The sequence below is a fragment of the Rhinolophus sinicus genome, chromosome 4 (assembly GCF_057876585.1).
Source record: "Rhinolophus sinicus isolate RSI-liver-muscle chromosome 4, RSI-T2T, whole genome shotgun sequence".
Classification (NCBI taxonomy): Eukaryota; Metazoa; Chordata; class Mammalia; order Chiroptera; family Rhinolophidae; genus Rhinolophus; species Rhinolophus sinicus.
The window spans coordinates 45750541-45767082 of NC_142504.1; the positions used below are offsets into that span (position 1 = coordinate 45750541).

General features: G+C 41.1%; 1 protein-coding gene across 9 annotated transcripts in view; it reads left to right on the forward strand.

The window, feature by feature from the left end:
* Positions 1 to 16542, forward strand: part of MAGI2 (membrane associated guanylate kinase, WW and PDZ domain containing 2) — a 1312004-nt gene that overhangs the window by 1176692 nt on the left and 118770 nt on the right. For all 9 annotated transcript variants that reach the window (XM_074340644.2, XM_074340647.2, XM_074340646.2 and 6 more), the window contains 2 exons: positions 1718 to 1910; positions 8408 to 8656. In XM_074340644.2, the coding sequence (XP_074196745.1) occupies positions 1718 to 1910; positions 8408 to 8656 (442 nt within the window). The remainder of the gene's footprint in view (positions 1 to 1717; positions 1911 to 8407; positions 8657 to 16542) is intronic.

Here is a 16542-nt window from a genome sequence, read left to right on the forward strand (position 1 = left end):
AGAAACTCATAAATTCAGGTTGGCATGACAATGAGGGAAAATGGATGCTGTCCGAAGCATGCCCGACAGCTGGACTGCACAAATGGGCATGGAGGGCAGCAGGGAAAGAACCACACTGTACAGCCAGTCTAAGGCAGGAGATGTGAGCCCTGTCATATGCTAGCAATAATGAATCACACATCGGAGGACAAATACTCAGCACAGAAGCAAATCTATTCCCCACCTCACCCCACCCTCCAGAAAGGGGAAAACTGCTATAGTGATAGGGAATTTTCATTGCTCTGAATAAAAAGAGCTATTATTCAGTAGACCAAGACTGTGAAGTCCTCAGGAAAAAAGGAAGCTCTTTAGACTATAATTTTGCAAATGCTTGAGAAGTTCTGGGCATTTAGGTCTGGTTACCATGTTGTCAGGCCACACTGAGTGGTGTGACCAAGTATGAAGAAATCATTCTGCTGCAGCAACTCTGCAAATTAGCTGGAACCCACAGATCTGGGATTTGAAAGAAATTTTTGAACCTTAAAGAAATCAATCTGTAAGCAAGGGATCATTTTATAAACATGTGAAATAAAACCTAGAATATAGGCTCTGTAATATTGTTAGCTAATGGCAACTACTGCGTTTAGATGTTGTGTGGCTAAGCCACATGGCAAAAGAAAAAGGGTGTCTATTGTCCATGAGTTAGAAAAATTGTTTATACGTTAAACAGCAAAATTAAAATTTTAAGTACTATGGTCTTTGATAAAGAAAAGAAGCTTTACTCATGGACACTGAATTGAGTGTTTCTAATGGGAAAACCTTATGTCATACCTTTCATCACAGTTCCTTGTTCAGGGAATTATAACAGTACACACATTTCCCACATGTGTACATGCTCATTTCCTGCTATGGTGCCCACCTACACAGTGGAAGCATTTCAGCGGACAGGCAGAACTGGGAATGTCCTTAGTGCAGAGGACGGCACTCCAAGGAAGTATTAAAGGAATGAAGCTAAAATCTAGAGATTTGACTGAGATTTTTTAAGTAAGTCAACTAGCCAGGAAAAGCCCACCATGAATTTTGCTTTGTCTTATTTTCTCCTTACATTAAGCTATTCAAAGCAAAGCAAAACAAAACAAAACAAAACAAAACCTACAGGCAAACAAACCAAAAACAAAAAAACACTAGGAACCTTTTTCAGAGTTGAGTAATGTGCAGCAGCTACTTTCCCCTGACATTTTTCAAGCACTCACTATGTGCCATGAGCAAAGTTAAATGCCTCACATACATTATTTCACTCAATTCTCCCAACACCTCCATAAACTGAGGCTCACGGAGGTTAAGCCTTGCCGAAGGCTATACAAATAAGTGAAGCCAGGGTTCAACCCCCAACTTGTTTCAATTCAGAGTCCAAGTGTTGTGGCCAATATGTAGCATCAGATTATCTGGGTTTAGAATTTTCTTAAGGGTGGTAATATATGAACCAGGTAGCAAGTGTCCCCCAAACTTCATGACCATCAGCAGTGAGTTCCAAACTTACATTTCTCTAGAAGGAGGTAGGAATCTAGGAGAAGAGGAAGGGCATCCCTTCAGCCTTTCATTTTTCATTTTTGAAGTATATGCTCAGGTTTGGGGCAAGAGGTAAACTGTGAGAATAACATCTTCAACCAAATTTATATATGTATATATATGTAAAGTTTGAAATGCATATGTCCTTTCCTTCTCACTGCTTTTTTAGATTTTGATTGGAGCGGTCATTGCCATGGGCTCAGCTGACAGAGATGGCCGCCTACACCCAGGAGACGAGCTCGTCTATGTGGATGGGATCCCAGTGGCTGGCAAGACCCACCGCTATGTCATCGATCTTATGCACCACGCAGCCCGGAACGGGCAGGTCAACCTCACGGTGCGAAGAAAGGTGGTTTGTGGAGGTATGTAACACGAGCCAGCAGCAAGGTTGGAGCTTGGGTGATGAGATGCTTTCGTGAGACATGCCAAAGACACTTGAAACAAAGTCTTAAATCAGTTTCTATATTATATGAGGAAAAAACCTAACCCAGATATTCCAACTGTACCTGATTTTGAAAGTGTGGATTTTCACCCCACTAGTACAATTACAAGCACTCTTCATGGCCTACCTTGTCAATGTAGTCATTAAATTTTCTACAAAGCCTGGGGCTAATTTGAGATGTGTATGCTCTTTGCTGTTTGGTAGACGCTAGTTATAAGAACATTATGGTATTAAAAAAAAAAAACGGCTTTTGAAAATATTCCTCATCATGTTTACAAACCAAGAACACAACATTTTGATGCCATAATAAGGCAACAAGGTTGGAAAATTAGTTTCCACTATAAAGCTTGATAAAAGGTAACAGTAAAACTATTACCCTAATTTAGAGAAATAGAGCTGTACATCACTCTGAGGAAACACAATTCATCTAACTCCAAACTTAGGAAACAGATAAATTAGAAGTAATTATTCCCTTTGTATCCATTTTCCCAACTTCATAAAAGAATCCAACAAAGACATACTTTTAAAAATCAGCCCTCATCATCATAATAGGATTCAATTTCTCTCTTTACCGTCTCAACCCCTCAAAAAAGACTTAGGTTTTAAGGAACATGTCTGCCACAAGCATCACACTACTTTTTATAGTCTGAGCACTCGGTGACATTGGGAATACAGTCCCAAACCTCACTCAGTGACTCACCAACGATGTCCTGCTGCCACCATCTGCCCCAGTGGCCTCTCTCCTCAGCCCCTGACTGCCCCTCATATAGAATGATGAATGTTAGAATTAGGAGAGACCTGGGCAGCTTCGGCTCCCTCATGTTACAGACGAGGAAACTGAGGCCCAGAGGTACCATAGCTTGCCCAGTAGTCTGTGGTGATGATGCAGAAACTTATCTCCTGGACCAGTGCTAATTTTTTGTCCTTTCAGCCCTCCTCCTCACTCTGCCACCTCCCCACTCCTGGGGAATTCAAAGACCAACCTTTAGCAAATGTCGTCCCCAAACAGGGGGAGTTCTTCCTATGTGTTATTATCATACTATATTTGAATCAGAAAAGGAGACCGCTTGCTAAGCATAGGCTATAAATGACTCGAGAGGATATGGTTTATTAGTCAAACAAAAAATATTTTTCCTTTCAAGTCTTCTAGAGACTAGACTTGGAGCAAGGGCAGCCATTTGAAAGGGCAAGTCAGAAGAATTGTCAGCCCTCACCAACAGAGATGGCTATATATCATGTATCATATGGAAGTTTTGCTAAGAGGTGCCATTCATCTTCAGAAATTCTTGGCATACCACTTGACCCAAAGAAATGAAACACCTTGAATTATGCCTTATCCTTGGGCGAGATGCCAGAAGGAAGATAGTGTTTTCTTGGTTAACATTTAACTGTCTCTCTCCCTACAGAGTGATTTTCAATAAAAAGTTTGCTGTGCTATGTGTTCTGTAACCCTAAGATAAATTAAAAAGATACCTGATTTACAAGGAACTACACTGCAAAGTGCCAAACAAATGCATCCACATTATTTCATGCTCCCCTTGCCACCAGCTGATTATTGCAAATTACATTTTGTTCTAATCAACCCAAGCTATTGGAGTGTAGGCCAACTGCTGCAAAAAAATGTATTCTTGCAGTTTGTAGGTCATGTGACTTCCGTGAAGATGCTCTTTGCTGCAGTTCTTACCCACTTGGCTCATGTAGGTGTCAAGTGCATATCAAGTGCATTTAATTTTTGAAAATGTTCTGCTGCAGACTGCTCCTGCTCACCAGGAAAGTCTCCAGGTTAATTCAATCCACTATTCCTTGAAAGCTTCACAGCATTGAAAATGATTAAGTTCAGCAAGATACTTTGATAGTAAAGTAAATGCCTAGAAATAGGATAAAACAGATTTTTAAAAAGGCATAGGAAGACATCCTTTTCTCATAGTGGCCACTTCTCCAACAGTGAGAAGGGATAACTACAAAGGGATGTGACAGCAGAGATGCCTTTTCAAAGGTTGTTGTTATCATTATTATTATGCTTTCCTAAGCAAAGTCAGTGGGAGGTGCAAGCCTGGCTTGGGATGAGGTGGTTGAAAGCTGAAGGGAAGTGAGCAATCAGCCGTGAAGAGAACAGAAGATGAGCGAGAAAGGGGCAGCGGTGCCACCTTCCTGAACAAAGGAGCGATGTTATGGAGAAAGAGCTGGGAAGACGGGCGGTCACAGAGATCATACCTGTCAGCCTTATGCTTGCTCGGCTTGTTCAAATGTCCCTCCCACCTAGGAAGGCATTGAGCACTGGCTTCCTAGGAGATGCTCAAAAAAAAACCAAAAAACTGCATGCATTATGAGAGATACAGACCTGTTAGTGACATTGGGCAAAAACTAAAATAACACCAAAACCTGCTCCAAAGATTAAAATATACAAAAAGCATACACACTGAAGATAGAAAGGCAATATTTTCAATTAGGCAATGGTAAGCTAGATCCTCAAAAATAAGAAATTGTGGAGTAAGGGAAGAAAATATCTAGTAGTGCATCCAATTTAACAATAATTTTATCACAGATCTTGTACCTTAAACTAGTTTTGAGAGATATCTTATCCACGCCACCAGCTCCGATATGTAATTGTGGGGTTTTTTTGCCCAAAGATAGTAGAAGAGTGCCTTTACTTATTACACTGAAAGGATAAATATTTATACGTTTAGTAGCTCAGTTTTGAGATGTTCAACCTAATGACACATTTTGAATACATTCTATTTACCTGAGAGAAGGGTGTCTCTGAGGAATTTCCTAAAGTATAAATCTAGAACTCAGGTGAAAGTTTTATGACTTAATCAGAGCACATTAGAGTCCGTTTTGAAGCTATCAGCATCTTTTCTCTAACACCTAAGAGGAAGTCTAATTCCTGGCCTAATGCCAAGAAAGGGAAGGTTTTCTTGGCAGCTAGGTGAAAAGTTTAGCCCGTGTTTAGGGAACCAGTGGATTGCCTGCTCTTGGTTATTATAGTTTTTGTCAATTCTAAATGCATTCCGTCATTCTTTGTCTATAAGCATGTCACCCATTTAAATAAGTTGTCTGCCTTGATGAGTATTAACCAGGAGTGTACAAACTCACATGCCAGCAGGCAGGCCAGCCCCTGACGTTGGCAGGGCCACAGGCTGTGAGCTGCTCCTGTACCCCCATCAGGCACCCCGACGATGCACATGCATGTCGATACTCCAGCTGGCATGTCCGAGCGCTGTCCAGGCACATACCCCACTGCCTCAGCCGTATTTCAGGACAAGACATGTGCATCCTGAGTGCTGTCATCCTTGGGGACAGTCCTAAGAAGAGGCCCAGGCACACCCTGGAAGCAGGCAAGGTCTGTTTGGTTACAGAATCCTAGAGTCCTGGTCCCTAGCGTGTGATCTAGAAGGAAAACAAAGGCTCCGGTTGAACAAGTCCCTTTGGCCCTGCATACTCCTCTCTCTACAGGTAAATGAGTAAGTCAGGAATTTGCAAGAGACATTGAGAATGGTTGGAACTGTGGTGGTCTGTAAACTGCATACCCAGTCAAGGAAGCAGCCATTGTCCTGCTCCAGCTGATCATTACCAAATATTTCAAGAGAAACTGGAATCCATATTTCTGTAAAATCTCCCCATATAGAACCACTGACAATTAATTTTAGCAATTAGTCAACAAAGTATGGGCCAACACTGTGCAGGAATAATAGATGAGTCTGTTGGCCGGGAGCAGCCCCTGACCAGTAGTTGACTGTTCTAGTCACAACCATCTCACCTGTGGGGCGTTGTCAACAATTCCTGCCTTCCCAAAGAGAGACCCTCTCCCCGTCAACACAGTGCTGATTGTGAGTATGACTGGTGGAGGGGGAAAACAGAAGCTGAACCTGAAAATTAATTATCTGACTCGAGTAGATGCTAAGTGAATTCTGTACACCCATTTGCGTGTGAGCCAAAGGTGTGAGTCAGGGATGCCGGAAATTAGTAAATGGGAAAAAAAATGCACATGGTATTTAGTCACTTTGTGACATTTTGCTATTTTATTCTAAAACAGTGATGTTCATGTCCTACACCAGGAAGGTTGCTGGCGGGAGGACGGTCTCAGTTGGACGTAGGGCCAGCTGAGTAGATAAATGATGTCGAGTCAATGCAGTCCTTCGAAGTCCGAAGTCCATCCTCAGAAGTCATTTCAACTCCCTGGTTTTCAATGTGCTCATGCTGTTAAGGACAAAGACCTTTGTTCTCGAGGTTGAAAGAGAAGTCCAAAGCAATAGGAAAGTATCCTGATGATGTGTCTGACTCTGCCTCATCCAGGACCACTCACATTGGCTTAGTTATGATTCTTTCTCCCTCTAGAACCTGTGGCGCAGCCACTCCCAGCCATTTATTGCAAAGACAGATAATTTTTCTTTGTTACTGCTTTACTGACAACCCCCTCAACCCCCTAAAATATGACAACCAGAAAATAAGATCTCTCTTGTCACTGCCTATGACATTTAGTTACTGATTTGGTCCAATAACTCAGGGAGATTTTCAATTTAGTGTTGCAGCATAATAATTGTTTGTTTTTCTTCTCCCTGACTATCTCTAATCACTTTATTTCCAACTCGCAGAAGGACTGATAAAGGACATGTGCTTCACTGAGACAATAACAGCTTGTCTTTGGATGATGTTTTCGAGCACGGAGGGTACATTTTACAGGCAGTTTTAATTCTGGTAAAAAAGAGGAGAAGTCTTTGACACTGACATTTTGTTCTTTTATGACCTTAGTACATTTCTTGCAGATGAAAAGCGTCCATTTATTTTCTTTTATTAAAACCTGATTAATTAAATCTAGAAAGAATCAAATTTACCAAATGATAAGCAGCAGCCTGGATCTTATTCATTCAGTAATCACAAACAAGGAATGAATACTTTTTTGTAAGGTCATTTTTAATCTGGGTATATGAATAAATGCAGTTCCTTTTCCTTTAGGTATCAGTGTAACAGAACTTCTCTTGTAATGTGTTCTTTCTTCCTGACTTTTTCATTTCAGAATGGAATTGCAACTTACAAAGTTAAGAGCCTTCACTGGAACTTTTGCTAATTATTTTTAACTTGTTATATGAGACAGTTTCCAGATTTCCCGTCTTCTAGTAGACTGGATCTAGAGATCCAAAAAGAAATTATTAATTGTGATTCTTTTCCATCTTACTATTCCTCTGTTCCATAAAAATCTTTTGAGTACACTAATTAAATTGTAAGATGGAGCTGAAATGGTCTTATTTCCAATTACACTAGTCTAGGTGCCCACTTCAGTTCTTTGAATCAAAATACAAAAACCTACCATGTTTCCCCGAAAATAAGACCTAGCTGGACCATCAGCTGTAATGCGTCTTTTGGAGCAAAATTTAGTATAAGACCCGGTCTATATATAGTATAATATAATGTAATGTAATATAATACTGGGTATTGTATTAATTTTTGCTCCAAAAGACGCATTAGAGATGATAGTCTGGTTAGGTCTTATTTTCAGGGAAACACGGTAGGTATTAAATTAAAATGACAAAAGTCTTTCTGGATAACAGACCAACTTTCATTTCAAAAACTAGCATGTCTTGGCTGCCAAATATCTATCGTTTTTCCCTGTAAATATGACTGCTTTCTTGTGGAAATAGTGGTTTGGTGTATCTGGTTGATAATGGCATATATTTTGTAATAATACAGAATGCAAATGAGCAAGGTCTCCAATACCTCCTTTAATGATTCAAAATTCATCATTCCTTAGACTGATGTCAGTGTTAGATTTGATCCTAGAGTGAGCAGACTACTTTAAGAAGAGTGTTACCTACCTACACTCCCAGGCTCTTTAGTAAAATTATAATAGGTCACTTTGTGGGGACATCCCCTGGGGTATTAGTCCCCGTACAAGACTTCTGTAGCAGCATTTCTCAAAGTGTGGCCTTGAAATCTCATCCAGATTCCTGTGCCCAGTCTTCCCTACATCTACTGAAAAAAACTTCCCATGGGTGAACCCTAAAGATGCGTATCTCGTATAAGTTCTTTAAATAATTCTTATGCATAGTACAGTTTGAGATTCTGTCCACTTATTTTATGATCCCTTTTGATCAATTATCATTATGCAACCAACAAACTTGATATCTAAAACTAGGCATTGTCCTGGGGTTTGCAGTCTTAACAAGAGGAAAATATGGACAAATAAGAGCATAGAGGAAGTGGATGAGGGGTTTTACCTGTGTTTGCTATGAAGGAGGGAAGGGGGTGAAGCCCTGGGGCATCCATAGCTAGGATTGTAGCCCTGCATATGCTCTGCTCATCTGGGGGAATATAAGCCAGTCAACCAGTCTTGTAACAATGCTGGTGCCTCGTATACAGGAGGCACTCGGCAAGACCCGCACTAATTAATCGAGTGCCTGTGTATGATGTGGTTTCCAGGGGAGCCCTGCCCAGAGAATGGGAGGAGTCCAGGCTCAGTATCAACCCACCACAGCTCTCCACGCAGTGACTACGCCACCTACACCAACAGCAACCACGCTGCCCCCAGTAGCAGCGCCTCCCCCCCTGAAGGCTGCGCCTCCCACAGCCTGCAGACCAGTGACGTGGTCATTCATCGCAAAGAGAACGAAGGCTTCGGCTTCGTCATCATCAGCTCCCTGAACAGGCCTGAGTCCGGGTCCACAATAAGTAAGTGACTGCTGAGCCTGCCTTTGAATAAGAGGTCTTGTTTTATTTGTTCTGGTGGTGGGGCTACTGGACAAGGAGGTCAGAGGACTGTTGTCTGAGAGTCTGTGGCCCTGGGCACAAAGAAGCCATCCTTAACCCTGATAAGCCAAATGTTGCTGACCTTCGGCTCAGGAAGAATGCATGATCACAGCTAATGTCCCCCAACCCCACACCCCTATAAAGACTCCTCATCATTTTAAATTGGAAAGAAAATAAAACAAAGTAAAGTGGGAGTGTTGGTGGGAGGGAAGGGGTGCTCCTGTTCAACAGAATAGAGCCAGATCTGCAAAGGATCTGGGGGTAAAGATGTCCAGACAGAACCTTGTGGTGGGAAGGTGCTCAGCACTGAAGAAATAAATACCCAGAAGCCCAGTGCAGCTGTGGTACAGCGAACAGGAGGGTGGCATGAGACCAAGACAGAGGACTGGGCAGGCACCAGACTGCAGGGCTTCGTGTGCTCCTGGGGAGCAGTCTGGACTACAGTCTAAATCCATTGGAACCACTGGAGGGCTCCAATCAGTAGACAGAAATCTGACTTATTTTTAAAAGATGAGTCCAGCTGCTTGTGGAAAACGAAATTTAGGGAGGAGAGCAAATGTGGAAGCACAAAACACAGTTAGGCGGCCATTAAAACAGCTATGTAGGTCCAGAGGTAGCCGCGCCTTCCTCTAAGGTAGTAGCAGTGCGTAGGGGAGAAGCAGAGGACGTCACCTCCTGGGTTCCTCCAAATCTAAGGTTCTGTGAGTCTGCACAACAGGTGACAGTCAGAGGTCATGTTTCCCTTCCACTCAGTCGTCTTTGTTGATACTCAGCCTTCCTAGGCAGTTTTCTTTTCAGAGTACTATTTCAGAAGTCACTGCGCAGCCAGCAAGCAGTAGGACAGAGGAGGTGATAGGAAAACTTGTTCATTTCTCATGTTGACCCCATTTAGCTCAAAATATTGTGGATAGAAACACCAGAATCGAGAGCATTAAGAGAAAAAAATAATCGAGTCATGTTGTGGTCCTAAAATTCTTATAAATTGCGTTTGTTTCTAACCCATGGTGTGGGAGGGAGGTGTGTGTGTCAAACAATACTCAAGAAATCAAATTATTAGAATGAATAAGAACTTTTTATGATAAACTTAATATTATCAAAACACCACCTGAACTAAATGGAGAGAATTGCCCTGGTTAGCTTTAGCTTTGACAAATTCAAGAGTGAAAACTAAAGAAGCGTTAAACCTTGGTGAATATGTGCAGAAGCTAAATCACCTCCATCTGAAAGTACAATTTCATTTCTCTTTTTCTTCATGATACGCTGAAGAAATAAATCCAATCTTTAAGCATAGAGCAAAAGCAGAATTCTGTCAGTAAGATGGATTCACCAAGATTAAAAGGACATAAGACTAAAGATTTTCATGAATTATATCAACAACCTTCCAATAATGATTTACATTTGGAAAAAATGTTCACAGAGAGCTTTTGTGACTCTTCCAGTCAGTCAAATTGTTCACCGGGGCAGGATACCTAAAGGACTGGAATAAAAATAAAAAGTGTACTACCACGATGAAAGTGTTAAGCATGGATTTAAGGTCTCAGCTCTGTTTGAAGTGTGACAGCATTATTGCTAAACATATAGGAGAATATGTGTGTGTGTGTGTGTGTGTGTGTGTGTGTACATGCATGCATTTACTACAGAAAGAAACAAATACTACTGCAAATAAAATCTATGCATGGGTAGATTTGGAAAACAACAGGTGCAAATACTTATAATTAACGCGAATTTTTTCTTCCTACAAGTGACATTGGACTGACCTCTAACAGTAATTATAACCATTTTCAAAATGGTACTATTTTACATCACCCTGGAGATTGGAAATACATTCTAGAGTTCATGATGCCTCCTGACTTCTTTTTTCACATATTTATTTCTTTTCAATTTAAGGAGTTTGAAATGCAAGTTACCCCCATGTTCTGTGGGAAGAGCAGCTATTACACTGATGGCATGTAGAGTTTACAGTATGTAATTTGCAACATGCACCTAAAAGCTTTCTGAACCTGATGCTGTTTCATGCTTAACTTTTGTAATAATTTTGAACTCACAATTTTGAAAAGAAATGCTAAGCGCCTCATGAATGATAAAGAGCCATATCCTTGTGCCACACCTCCTCCATCGTCAGAATATCCTGGGTTCTTGGGCTCTCTGAGGCTGCGAGAACATGAGAGTATCAAGTTCTCAAGCGTCACAGTCATTCCTAGAGGTGTGTCACTTTTCTCTTAGTGTCTTCCACTGGGCCCAAGGTCCTCGAACACATTCGTGATTTTTCCCATGCTTATGGAAGACTTATCGTTGACGGACAGAGTGCTAGTTTGCCTTTGGTAGGCACACCATCACCATTAGGTAGTGGCATGGTTGACAGCCATTGTCACCCCAATAATAAATAAATATATATATATATATATATATATATATATATATATATATATATATATATATAGTGGTATGAACCCCTAAAAAAAAAAATTGGATCCAAGGAAAAAACAAAGTGATTTGCAGATCAGAGCCTAGGACAAGAGTTAACTATAACAGGCAATTGCATTTTAAATTCCTAAAAAGATTCACATTTATAAACAAAGGTGTTCATTGCCATCTTATTGATAAGCAGAAAATTGGAAACAATGTTAGAAGCTTCTCAAAACCTAGAGACTTTGGTATATTTGGAAAGTTCAGGGCATTTGCTGCCGCTCACTAACTGTTGTCACTCTCGCTGAGGTCTGTGTACACAGGATGACAAGACTTGCGTAGCCTTCTGACTCCTAGTGGATCAAACGCTTGCTCTATAAAAGTGTCCCTGTGGCCATATGCAGTGGGGTTGACAGGTTGGACTTTGGGCCTCCCCAGCTCACGGCTGAGTCCTGGCATCCAGGTTTTATTATAGAGCTATAACCTGTCCTTACAGGGGCTTCCTGCTTTCCTACCAGATGTTCCCAGGAAGGGCTTTGGCACCAGTGATGACGTAAAAGTGACCCTTAGTCACCTGCTTTTCTGTAATTTGTCAGGAAGGTTTTGTTGGAATTTATGGGGTAGATGTACGTGGGCAGCTTGGACATGGGTGATGGAGGCTGGCAGCCTATTGAGAAAATTTGTAAACTTAGCTGCAGGCCCATAACAAGCTGTGAATAGAACATAGTCGGGACAGCAGCCATAGCATCAATCAGAGCAGTCAACCAGAGGGGAACTATCACTTTAACCCTTCTTTCTTTTATTCATATTCATTTATTCAACAGCGATGCCTCAGTTTTCTGTGTCTTTATTGCAAGCGCATTACTGGTCAGCACGCTGCTGGCCTCCTAACAATCTTACAGCTCTGTGCTGGTGCTGAAAATCTTTGTTTCTATGCATGTGCTTTCTCTGGCACAGGTTGGAGTACAGACTTGGTCACTTGACTTTTCCTAAGGCCCGCTAAAATCCAGTTTTAGGAAAGAGTTCCTTATCTCTGGTGAAATGCCCTGATGATTTTCTCTATGCAAAGACCTCGGTGATGTCCATAGGCTTTGGAGTTCAAAAGTTATTCTAGAGATTCAAAAGCTTAGCTAGCAGGTCTTTCGTGACAGTTTAAGAAAAGATGAAATAAAACTGAACAAGCCGTGAAGCAGGTTAAGATTTTTCCCACTAAAACTCACCCCACCAACTGTTCAGTCACTGAAAAGTCATGTGAACTTAGGGGTGGTACAAATTAAAGCCAGAAGCTGAGGTTTCCGTGGTCTTGCCCTACTACAAGGAGATTTAAAGTAACTAAAAAGTGCATTGGACAACAAGCCTGATCCTCACTCCAACTTATCCACTAACTACTGTGTCCCTTGAGGAAGTCACATGGTCTTCCTATGCCTCTTCCTCATCTAAAATATAAGGGGAAATGGTCTGAACAGCCTCCTCCAGCTCTAAAATATCTTATGCCATGAATCAGCACGGAAAATGAGGTGTTAGTTTAGTTTTGTCTGTGTGTGTAAAAAGCTTCGGGTAAGTTTGAGGTGTGGGTCATATTTTTCATTGGCTTAAGCTATCATTTTAAACTTGTATTACTTTCATTTTTTATTACATTTTGAAGATAGCGCCTAACACTTTCTTTTGTTCGTCTCAAGCTCCATCAAGAAATGATCTGAAACAAGCACTGCACTTAACTACACTAAACCAGCTCCCTTTTTAAGATAATTTAAGGCAATGTTTTCTTCCTTTTTTTCACTTCCTGGCACACTTGAAAAATGATAGCATTTGTATAACACACTGAGGTAAAATGAGTGAGGCTACTGGAGGCAAAGGGCAACATCCCCAGGGGGTTCTACCCCCAAAACTCACCCAACCCTCCTCAGGAGTCAGTCTGCTGCCTTGGCACACCTGTAACCTTCAGTGGCACACTTATTTTAATGGCCCATCGTTATAAAGTTTTGCCCTAAAGTGAAGCTTCTGAACATCAGCAACCAGTAAGCACCTCATCTTACATTTTATTGGTTCAGGTTGTGGCAGTGGATTCTCTCCAGACCTCCATTATTGAGGTTTTTTCATCGATCACCTTAAATACATAGGTAATTGGTGCAACTGGTGCTGAGGCTGCAGCTTGACCTTCTCTAATTCACTGTAAACTTAGGTCAAATCAATGTCCCATCCCCAAAAGTCATTGCTAGAAAGTTACTTAGGTCATGCCCATGCAGTTGAACATGAGAATTAGAAAGTGAGTCTCATTCATTTCTCTATTTCTCATTGGTTTGCAAAAGCAAGTTTCCTTTCAGAGTTCTTAACCAGCTTTGTAACATGTAGTATTTCCTCACTCCTTAAATCTCTGCTTTGGATTCCTTCAAGGACACGGTGCTTTTGCTCTGAGCTTTATGCTGAGCGTACGTAGCTCATTCAGGAGGCATGATGGTATCACCCACACCGTTAATGTGAGTGCTTTTATAACAGAAGAACTACGGGGAGTAGGGGGACATTACATAAAATGTCAGTTTTTCCCCCAAATATCTAGCTTCTAAATATAACTCATGAAACTATAAAATACGCAAGTGTCTTCATAACCTTTTAGAAAATCTACATGTACAAAAGAGAGAAGATTATGTTGATAGTCTTCACTAACGTACGTGTTTTAAATGAAATCAGTCTTTTCACATTTATTGGTGTGACTTATTAATACTTTCTGCTCCAGGAGATAGCTAGGAGCCAGGGTAGGCTATTGATGCAAAGTGAATCAAGAAAAGCAGCCCTTTCTATGTACAATCCAATCTTCCTATGACATGTCCTTGATCATAGCACCCCTGATAAAACTACCATGTTTCCCTGGAAATAAGACTTAGCCAGACAATTAGCTCTAATGCATCTTTTGGAGCAAAACTTCATATAAGACCTGGGCTTATTTTACTATAATATAAGACCAGGTATAATATAATATAATATAATATAATATAATATAATATAATATAATATAATATAATATATACCGGGTCTTATATTAATTTTTGCTCCAAAAGACACATTAGAGCTGATTGTCCAGCTAGGTCTTATTTTGGGGGAAACACAGTACTTGCAGGGTAAAGTTCAAATATCCAAGACCCTAGGTAATCTAGACACAGCCACTTTCTACCAACAGTTCTTCATGGTTCCATTCCACCAGAGCTGGTTTAGTTACTTACCCCTGAAGACAGCTTTTGTTTTGCTGTTCCAGTGTCCACATTTTGCCTGCTGCCACTTGGAATATCTCCTCTTATCCAGCAACAAATTTTATCAATCTTGCTCCCAGAAATCTTACCTGTATTTCATTTTCACAGCAACACTATGAGGTGAAGACTGCTGACCCCACAGTAAACATCTCTCACAAGCAGCTCAAAAATCTCTTAAGCTCTTCACAGACTTTGCCTGACCCCTCACCTTCCTCCCCTAAGTGTTTTCATTAATTCTTACATGGAATTCTTGTCTGTAAACCCCTTAATTGTTGACTGCTCCCTGGCTTCCCATCTATTATGTCTGTTATTACTATCTATTATTGCCATTTTACTTTTCATGTGATGTTTCGCATCCCCTAAATAAATTCCTTAAGGGCAAGAAGAGATGACATCCCTTTGAATCTGTCAGTTCCTGGCAGCGTGATTTTCAAGGATTTGTCACCTAATTTACGTTGATGGGCTTGGACTGGATCCAGCACTGTCCTCATCACAGTAAAAGGGCGATGTGCTCTGCTCTTACTTTCCCTGCACATGAACCTAGCCGTTCCACTCCTCAAAGGCAACAAGACGTAGCTCTGAGTATGGGCAAAGCAGCAGAGGGTCACTTGTGAGGAGGAATTGTGTGCACGCTGGTCCTTACACGGCATGAGAAATTGCAGTGTAATAAAGGAGAACGGGAACAGTGTCCCAGAACACAAATTTCCCATTAGTTGTTCTCAGCTTGAGTAAATGATTCAATAGCCAGTTCAGGGCCAGGGAAGGCTTAGATGAGGGAGCCATCTAAGAAATCGGGCTCAGGGGGGGCTGTCTCCGTGCCTCTGGGCAGCCCCTCTAGTTGGAAGCCTCTAGCTTGCAAAGCCCTTGTCCTCTGAAGGGCCAGGCTGGCGGCCTCAGATGCTCACTTTTCACCTCATCTTGGCACTGACTGTTCCTGGAATTGCCATCCGTCAGTGTGAGCACCACCTCAGCGATAGTTATATCATCCTCAACAGGAGGGTTTGGACAGCATCCCAAGCTTCTTAGAAAAGAAAGCATCACTTCCAATTATTTATTCATTTCACAGCCCTCATTAACAAAGCAACCCATTTCAGTTCTGAATCACATTACTTCTTTATAGGATCATACCCAGCTAAATCCAGAATGAAGAGGACCTATTGATTAAATTCCATTTTTTTTTTCAATCCTGGTCATGATTAGTTTTGTCCCCAAATTTAAACCTGGCTGCTTAGGCCCTACCAGTAAGCAGACAAGCAAACAAGAAAAGATTTTGCATCAAACTCTGTATACTCTGGTGTCTGAACTTTGATTCATCTATTAACTAAAATGGAAAGACACATGTAAATTTGTTGGGACTAACAAATTTTAAGATCATTAAATTGTAAAAATAAATCTACAGAGAAGCACCGTCAAGCTTATTTATTCTCAAGAGGAGCAATGCAATCTACCAAAAAATCTGTGAGTGCTCACAGTGCGTTTTTTTTAAATTCTAGACCATTTTTCTTATTGTTTGAATGGAGCTCATAAATCATAAGTTTTCCCCACTAGGGAATCATTTTTCAGGAAGATTTTTATTATTGTGTTCAAAGACTCTCCAGGCAGCAGCAGAGGGTGAATGTGTAGATGTCTTCTTACCTTCAGCTATTCGGTTGTCTTAAAAGCTCGTAAGTGGGTGATCAGTAGCTGTTCCCTCTGGGCTTATGTCCTGCAGCTCCTTGTTATTCACTCGATGGTACAGGGAGCATGCATCTGCAAAGACAGCCCAGACTTCCTGTACAGGGTCACACTTTACTGGTGGAAAATGCCCATCACTCTCCCATGGGCTTCAAACAAATTCCAAGCCTGCAGGTAGGTCACTTTTGCAGAGACGCATTTTCTTTATAATCTATTCAGGGCCTCGTGTTGGATTCAATTCTCTGTAATTTTATTTTGCTTCTTTTTCCCCAACAATCAGCCACATAAGAAAAGCCGATTCTACATTTACAACCATTTTAAAAGCAAGTTGTTAAGAGAACGCAGTAATGTTATTTACCACTATTTTTCAGCTATGTTGAAAGAGTGTTATTAGGAAATATTTTCCCCATTTGGACTGGGAAAAATAGCATTACTTTTTGAGCCCCCAGCTTTCACCAAGGACTCAGGGAGTACTTCTACCCA